We start from the raw sequence: 8,868 nt of genomic DNA, 5'->3' as shown, positions 1-8,868 counted from the left end.
ACACTGATTTTTCACTTCTATTTCTCATTATTAGTTCTTGTATTACTTATTTGTTATTAATAGAGATATTTTTTTCACAAATTTATTTATCTCCAAATCTTGCGTTTTAACTATTTTTCACAAATCTCACCCAAATCAATGTCACAACAACAATAATAGTTAATATATATTTTAATAACACATCTTAATTATTATTAAAAAAGTTTTGTTGATTATTCATTTTAATAGATATATTAAAAAATTACTTTATATGTTTTTATAAAATGTTTAATTCTTAAAAATTGTTAGCTGTTGAAATATTTAATCCACTAGTTGAAATAATGATATGGTAAGTAATTTTAACCACATACGTGTTACTATTATCTAATATGATAACTAAAATTCTCTCACGACATAAATTTTCGTTGACTTTGGTTACCTTTTATTTTTTTGTGGTGGCTCACATTTACCCTCTCTCCTACTACGCTTTTCTCATGTCATTTTCAACAAACACAATGCATTGAATCTAACTTTCCAAGTAATTTGCGTAGAAGCTGCTGCTGCCTTCTTAATTTCATCACCAAATTCTCTTAATCCGGTTCAAATCCATCCCACTCTTACATAATACAAATCTTATCTTATAGGTTTATCTAATCTAATCTTAAAAAGCCGTATTAAAATTAGGATTAACTAACTTATGCGTTAAAAATACATTTTAAATATATAATAATAAATTTTTTTATGTATTTAATATATTAAAAATATAAAAAGATTAAGTTTTTTAATAATTTTATAAAATATATTTTTTAGTGTTGTTATCTTCTGTTCTTATAATACCAATTAACAAAATTTTTAAGATATTATTTATAAAAAAAACTTTTAAATTACTTATTTTAATAAATATATAAAAATAAATTAAAAATGTAAAATTCGTACATATATTTCTAAAAGAATACTTTAGTTAATAATTATAGCATGTGCAAGCTAAGAAACACATATAGCTAAACTCACATCTTAATTATTTTAGAAATGATAAGAGTATAGTTTTCGATAAAGTTACAATTTGAAAAAAATATTTATTAAAATAGTATTCAAAAATTTATGTCAATGACAAAAATAAATTCAAAAGATAATATCAATATATAAGTTTAAGGTTTATGCATTAGAATCTTGGGCAAACGAAAAAAGAGCTCTCAATAAATTTTTCTCTTTTTTCATGCATCTTTGAAATAGTTATTGAAATTTTTCTACAAAAAATCCAATTAAATATATAAATTGTTTATCAAATATAAAAATCAGTTATGGTAAAACTACCAAATCTAAAAGGTAAAAAATATATCATTTCTAAGTATCACTACAAGAAACACGGAACATAGCGGCAAAAAATTGCCGGCCGCTCAGCTAACCGCCACAAAACATGTCAGCAGAAGTACCAATCCTTCATGTGCCGCACCATTGGTGGCGACTGCATCTGAAATGCCGCTAATTTGGATCTTTATCATAATTCAATTTTCATTTTGCCTTTTTTTGTTATCTTATAACTAATATTTTCCCCAATCTTGCAGAAACCCGCAAAGTGAGATTGGTAGCGCATGAAACCCTGGCACTACTGCTCCACCGTGCGTCGCTGATCCATCCTCATCTTTTCGGCGTCAAGCTTTCGACTCTCCTGCACAGTGCCTGAAATCCATACTCCCTCATCCACGGTGCCTGAAATCCCTAATCTTCGATTCACCCTGCGCCTTTGTGTGGTTGTGGAGTCACGCGGCTGCCCTCTGTCCTTCTCTCACCGGCGTCGAAGTTTTCCATCTCCTCGATCGTGCGTGAAACCCTTACACCCTCCTCCCCCGTGCGCCAATCTGAGCTATCGTGGCCTCTCCCCTGTTAATGGTTCGTTCTTCCACATTGATCTTTCTTTCTTGTTTTCATTCTTGGTTCAAAATTTTGATTCAGGTTACTTTGATTCAGAATTTGTCTATATGTTCTATTAATTGGGGTTAATTGTTGCTATTTAGAGTTAGGAATTTGAAGGTACTACTTTTTTTATTTATTGTGTGCTTTGTATTAAAATTGATAGTTAGAGTAAATAAATGAAAAAAGTTATTTGATTGATTCAGTTTCAATAATGTTCAAGTCTGTTTTTGACATAATGTTATGGATGAAACTGTTTGAAATAAGGTCCCCAACCATCCTTTTTATGAGAATCTATTACACACTTACATTATCAATTGAGAGCCTTAAGGTTCAGCTCAGCTTAATTTCAGCTGAATCATGTGGATCGATTGCCTTCATGCGTTGCTTTATTAGAGTTCTTCCATAAAGTTAGAAATGACTTAACTTCAGTACTAATAACTAGCTATCTACCATATATCAGGATCAGAACTTCTAAGTTATTAACATTCTAATCAAGTCAAATTTTAATTCGAAATAGTAGTAAACTAGTTATTAGCACTAATGAGGTAAAATATAAAAAAAGGGTCATTATCATTATTAGAGGAATGTTCAATTGGTCATGGATTGTGCTTTCCATTTTTGGAATTGGAATTATTAAAAAAAGGGACTTAGGTACGTGTATAAATCATATAAAGAAACGCTAAGGTGTTCATGTTGATCTCCATTATGCTCTTTGTATGCTAATAGCATCTATGTTCTGCTTCTGAGCTTGGAATTTTCATCTATTGTTCTGCTGTCTTAACCTTGTATATGAAAAGGTAGTTTAAGCAGCAGTCAGGTATTTCATCTGATGTAATTTACTTATTCTGATGGATGTATGAGACGTGGTTATTTAATCGTTTTGTTTGATTCGTTGTTAAACAATTGTAGACAACTGAGGAAGCAGCTGAAACACTGAACCAGCTTAGACAAGGTGCAGTGAAGGTGAGTTTCTGCAACTGAATGCTACTTTGGTTTGGTTTTGATAGTGAAAAAAAAAAGTTGAACTCTTGCAGAGTGGTTGCTTTTATTGCACAAGATGCAATAACTTTTGTTTTTAGGCCATTGCAGATGATAGATTTGCATGCCAGTTTTATTTACTAGTGATGGTAGTACTTGTTAGTTGTTACATATGGCTAATTGCTCAGATAGAAGATAGTTAATTACATAAGTTTACTTTCTTTAGTGGTGATGTTATAATGCTTTTCTTGTTGGGAATCAATTATTTCTTTTCTTGTTGCAGTCTGAAACTGATATGATTAGTTGATACTTGAATGATAACAATATCTCGGCAAAGGTTAGCTGTGCATTTCTCTTTCAATATGTAGATAATTCTATTAAGCCTTGCTGCTGAATTATAAATCTGATGCTTGACTTGGATTAAAATAGAGTTATCATGGTGGCATGAGTTCAAAGGAACGCAACTATGTCCAAGAGTTGTTTACCTCCAACAAGATTAGAGTGGTAAGATAAAAAATTTTGTTTCTAATTTCCAATTTTGTCAATTTTGTGGTGCTTAAATGCTTTTTTGATAAATGCATATCCCCAAGTTATTAGAATATATATACTTGATTGTAGCAAGGTTGGTCACAGTTTGGCTCCTATAATAAACTTGACTGAAGGGATTCGTGCTGATTAAAATGTGTAGCAACAATTATATATAGGCTGACCAAGATAGATAGATAGATATATTAGGATTTAGGAGTAAGACTATATATATATATATATATATATATATATATATATATATATCCTCAGCAAGATATACGATGAATTAATTAGTACTATTTTTATTTGTTAGTGATATTAATTTGTGACTAATAATGATTTGGTGGTTTATTAATTTTCAGCTATGGTTGGTACTTCACATTTATTCAAGGGTTTGTTTACCTTTTCCTGATTTACCTTCAAGGCTTCACAAGGAAGCAAATGGTGAATCCATGGAAAACTTATGTGAAGCTTTTAGCTGTTCTTATGGGTTCTCATGGCCTAACGAAGGGGTCTCAGGCTTTCCTTAACTGCCCTGCACAAATCATGTTCAAATCCACAAAGGTAAATTTATCAAACTAATCCTTACATTTTCTCAATCTTATAGGGAACCTATATACTGATGAAATATCCTGAATGCATTTTCATCTTATTAGTTACTTGTTGGATTTATCAGACATAAATTGGTTGAAAATTAATTCTACATGAATATCTTGATTGAAAAATATATGCATTTGTGTCCTCTTTTCTAATTTGTTGTTGACGAAGTAAACTCAAAACTTACATGTAAATCATTGTAAGTGTCTAATAATTTACTATGAGGGTGTATATGAAGTTAAACTGTTATTGGGTACAAACTAGTAAGACAAAAATAAATCTTCGTTGATCTAACGATTTAGTAAGTTATATTGGTTACTTACGACAACAACTAAGGCAGAGAGCAATTTATGAGACACTCCTCCTATACTCGTATATAGACATACAATTGGACTATAAATATTAAATACATGCCAAGATCGATTTATATAGGATATTTAATATAATTTTGTTACAATTTGCATAGTATTGGTTTCACTTTTACTTCCCAATCCAATTCAATTTTATTTAAAATATTGTCTATATCGATTTGGATTTATTGGATTTGAATTTGGGAATTGATTTTTCTTATTACATCTATATTGTGCATATATGTATGTCTCACTAGACATGTTAGCTTTTTTTTAAAGGTAAAAACCATAAAAGAGGAATTGCATATATGAGCTTGGCTGTGTAGTGCTTAATCTCCACAGATCCATAGGAAGTTGCTTGAACTCCAAGCAGAGCTGGAAGGCGAGAAGTTGAAGAGGAAGGCGATGGAGGATGAGGCAGCAGCAGAGAAGAAAAAGATGAAGGCGATCTGTTTCAACGGCAAGGCAAGGAGCTGCCATCAGACATCACTGCAGGGATGAGTTTCGTGGAATGATAGAGTGAAGAATAGAATATTAGGATTGGAGATCTTTTTGATTGAAGCAAATATTTTATTGAATTAGACTAAGCAACTCTTTGAAAGAGATTTATTTTCTTCGTATTTTTATGAATATATTATTTTGTTTTGCTAAAAGTTTAGATTCTAAGGTTGAAAATATTCACTCTTAAAATAATAAAAAATCTAAAAAGAATAAAAAAATAATTCAATAATATTTTTAAAAAATATGTGTGTTTTTTTTGAGAAATCCAATTTTTTTTTATTTTTTTTAATTTAGCGGCGGTTTTAAACCGTCGATATTTGTGACCGAAATTATAGTATTATTTAGCGGCAGTTTAAAACCGCCGCTAAACGTGTGGCAACTTGGACCTATCGAGATAAATCGCGGTGGTTCGAAAACCGCCGGTAAATATGAAGCAAATCGTGTCAGTCTGGTTTGGCGGCGGTTATCTATTGGTGTGCCGCAAAATTTTGATTTAGCGGCGGTTATACCAGCGGTTGCTGGAAACCGCCGCCAAACCCAATCCCGGCGCCCATATCCATAGCGGTCCGGTTAGCCGCCGGCATTTATTTTGCGGCGGTTTAAAACCGCCGCTAATCAAGAAAAAAACCACCGCCATTTCGCGCCTCCCTTGTAGTGTATGGTTGCAAGTTTTAATATTGAAAATCGATTTTGTTTAGAGTATTATTTTCATACTTGATAGTTGATACTAATTGTTAAATAAAATTAATTTTTGAGACTATAATGTCATTATTGTTTTTAGAGAATATTATTTTATCTAAAACTGAAAATTTAAAAAACTAAAATAGTAGTTTCATGAATGATTAGTAGTAGTTAAGAAAGAAAAGAAACCTTCACTTTATTGGATACCCTTCTTAATTAACCACTCCAGATTTGCCACAAAACCTCATCTTATCAATCGATTTATTGAATAAAATCATAAATACTTCTCTAATCAAACACCAAATTGACATTTCTTGTCTGAAATCAAGCTCTGTCATGTATTAATCATATTTGGCATGTCAATAACATTATTGATTTTATTAATAGAATACTAGATTTTATGCTTAGAGAATCCGATAACACTTATTCAATTTGATAATTATATTAGTTTCTTGATAAAAAAAATCTTAAATTTAAATTCTAAAAATAAAAAGATAATTTTGTTAAAAGACTTCTGTTTTTCATAAATCTACGTTGAAGATTTTAATCTCAAATTAATTAGTTTCTAAAAAAAAATATCAATTTAGTCTTTTATAATAAAAAATAATGGATAAGTTATATTTTTCTATCAATTTATCATGTAAAATTTAATAGTGCTGCTTATAATTTTGTTAATTACTATAATATGTCTATTTATAAATTCAATATCAAATTATTTATTCAATTTGATAATTATTTTAGCTTCTTGATAAGAAATCTCGAATTTAAATTCTAAAAAAATATTAGAAGACTTCTATTTTTTCATGAACCTACAATGATAAAATAAGATTAATCGAATTTTTAATAATAAAATTCAAATAATAATAGTTCAATCATATTTAAAAAAATGTCAAATTAGTTTATTAGTGGAGGAAAATGGGACATGTCTTTCGCAGAATCAATTATTAATGATTTATTTTGTGGGGCCAAAAAATAAAAGAGGGTTCATATATGCTTAAGAAGTAATATAGAGCTTGTGCATGAACCTTGAAGCATGACAATGCATGTGAAGTTCCATGTGCCATACATTTTTTTTTTCCTTCTTCTGTCAATAATTGTTGTTCCACCAACCTAAGATTATGTAAGTAACAGATTCCAAAAGCTTCTTAAAGTTCCGTGTTTTGCACATTAAATGCAACCTGGACGATTTGTAAACCAGACCACAGATTCATTTCCCCAGCACAAAAACAACAAAATGTGAATGGCTAGATTTCATAATAGGATGCGAAGATGCATAAAACATCTTTTTGTAAAGACATTATACGTATCGTATTATTATTTGACGTATTAATAAACCGTTATTTTTAAATTTCTTAATAAATTAGAATAAAATCAACTTTTTTTATAACAATAACAATAAATTCAATTTTTTTTAGGAATTTAATTGTATTTTTAAATTTTAGGAATTTAAATGTTCGAAAAACAAAAAATTAAGGATATAATTGTCTTTTTATCAACAAATTTAAATATATTCGGTTTAGATTGTATAATTCAATCGGATCAAATCGAATCTAATAATTATAATATAGACAATTGGATTTATGATTGTTGTTATAATAAACTTATTTTGTTCTGATTTATTAAAAAACAAATTATTAACCAATTTAATAAAGATATTCAATAATAACATAACATATATAAACATCTTTAAAAAAAAGATATTTTTAGTATTTTTATTAAAGTGGTCTCCTTCATAATATCTGCTATTTTAATCATTAAAATTAAGAGTTTTGTTAACGGATACTTATTTAGACTATTACAAGTTTAAAGGATTTTATAAAATATATAATATAACAAATATTATTCACACGTTAAAATCAAATATCATATATTTATATATAAATATGTATAGATATATTTTAATGTGTATTCTATCTTAATATATAACTAATTTTAATAATTAATTTTTATATATACCTAACATAATTAATAATATAAATATTATTTTTCAAAATTTTGTATTCATCTAATTCGCTAAAAAATATTTACTTATTTTTTATCTTATTCTCTTAACCAATACTTTTAGGGTTATATTTTAGTCAAGTCCTTAAAATTAATAGTTTAATACTATTAAAATTCTTAAATGAAGGATTGTTTATGAATTTGTTAATCAAAATGATTTTATCTACTTGTAGGTATCTTATTATAATAAAAGTTTGGATAAATAAGTAAATTTGTTCTTAAAAGATCATTTGTTTTTTAAATTAGTCTCTAAAATATTTTTTTAATCAAATTCGTTCTTTAAAAATTTTAAATTAATCAAGTTATTTTTTTGTCTTTTTTTTTTTTGTTGACGGTGCCAAAATTTGTGGCACGTTAAGTAATATTACAACACACACATAGGAGTCTTAATTGACTATTATCATGATAAATTTATGAAATTAGATCAAATAAAAATCTAATTGAAGAGATGACAATAGGATAGGGGCGTAAAATGCCTCCATGCTCCTCGTCCCTACCCCAAATTTACTCTCCGCCCCGCCTCTGATCCTTACCATGGGAAATATTGCTCCCATCCCTATTTTCCGTGGGGTTCATTTCTTATGGGACTCCATTTTTTTATCTCTCTAATAGTTCTAACTAATTATTAATTTTTATAAGAGTAGAGCTGCAAGTATCCATTTTATACAAAAATATTAATTTGTAGACGACGACTTCATTCGAACTGATGCAGTAAGGAGATGCGACAGCGAGGTAAAGCATAGAGCAGGGAACGAGGTGGGGGATGCGACAGTGGAGAGGAGAATGGATACGACGACAGAGTGGCGGATAGGAGAACGAATGCACCATTAAAGAGGAGAAAGAACACCGCGCACAGAGAAAACGGCACGGTGAGGGTTGACAGCACGATGAGGGATGATAATGCAGTGAGAAGGGAGAGTGACAAAGGAGTAGTTGCAGAGAGGTTGGATGGAATATGGACAATACTAAGGATATCAAAATTGTGGCTCCAACTTACCTCTGCGACCATCTCCGTCACGAAAATGCTGATTTAATGTAATTGCATGACATGGTGGACACTACTTAAACGACGGCCCATTGGTTTCGAGCACAAACACTTTGGAAACCACGTCATTTCAGTTTTTTGTGGGTTAAAACTCTTTTTCTTTCCACTATGACGATCATAAGTTGCCAAAAATAAAAAAAACCCTTACACTATGTGGTTTCCAAAGGGTTTGCGCGCGAAACCAATGCGCCATCGTTTAAGTAGTTTCCACCATGTCATGCAATTGCTCTAGATCAGCATTTCGGTGACGGAGAATATCGCAGGGGCAAGTTAGAGCCACAATTATAAATTTGG

General features: G+C 29.9%; 1 protein-coding gene across 5 annotated transcripts; it reads left to right on the top strand.

Moving 5' to 3' along the window:
• Positions 1-1,362: 1,362 nt before the first annotated feature.
• Positions 1,363-5,089, top strand: LOC112697489 (UDP-galactose/UDP-glucose transporter 2-like). 5 transcript variants are annotated; one of them, XR_011874640.1, is made up of 6 exons: positions 1,363-1,869; positions 2,803-2,856; positions 3,155-3,208; positions 3,301-3,375; positions 3,762-3,963; positions 4,613-5,089. XR_011874640.1 is itself a non-coding variant. In XM_072221440.1 (6 exons), the coding sequence occupies exons 4-6, from the start codon at positions 3,338-3,340 to the stop codon at positions 4,845-4,847; spliced, it is 399 nt and encodes a 132-aa protein (XP_072077541.1). In that variant the 5' UTR covers positions 1,365-1,869; positions 2,803-2,856; positions 3,155-3,208; positions 3,301-3,337; the 3' UTR covers positions 4,848-5,089. The 5 variants fall into 5 exon arrangements, 2 of the variants coding, with proteins under 2 accessions (XP_072077541.1, XP_072077542.1); XR_011874641.1 differs by having other exon boundaries at positions 1,364-1,869; positions 4,673-5,089; XM_072221440.1 differs by having other exon boundaries at positions 1,365-1,869; positions 4,689-5,089.
• Positions 5,090-8,868: the final 3,779 nt, after the last annotated feature.

The sequence above is a fragment of the Arachis hypogaea genome, chromosome 16 (genome assembly GCF_003086295.3).
Source record: "Arachis hypogaea cultivar Tifrunner chromosome 16, arahy.Tifrunner.gnm2.J5K5, whole genome shotgun sequence".
NCBI classification, from domain to species: domain Eukaryota; kingdom Viridiplantae; phylum Streptophyta; class Magnoliopsida; order Fabales; family Fabaceae; genus Arachis; species Arachis hypogaea.
This window is presented reverse-complemented; position numbering and strand designations above follow the sequence as displayed.

Excerpts from the sequence above, each read along its gene's own strand:
- LOC112697489 (XM_072221440.1), top strand. The coding sequence starts at position 3,338 with ATGTCCAAGAGTTGTTTACCTCCAACAAGATTAGAGTG. Across the intron at positions 3,376-3,761 it reads CCTCCAACAAGATTAGAGTG|CTATGGTTGGTACTTCACAT; the intron begins GTAAGATAAAAA and ends ATTAATTTTCAG. Across the intron at positions 3,964-4,688 it reads TCATGTTCAAATCCACAAAG|ATCCATAGGAAGTTGCTTGA; the intron begins GTAAATTTATCA and ends TAATCTCCACAG.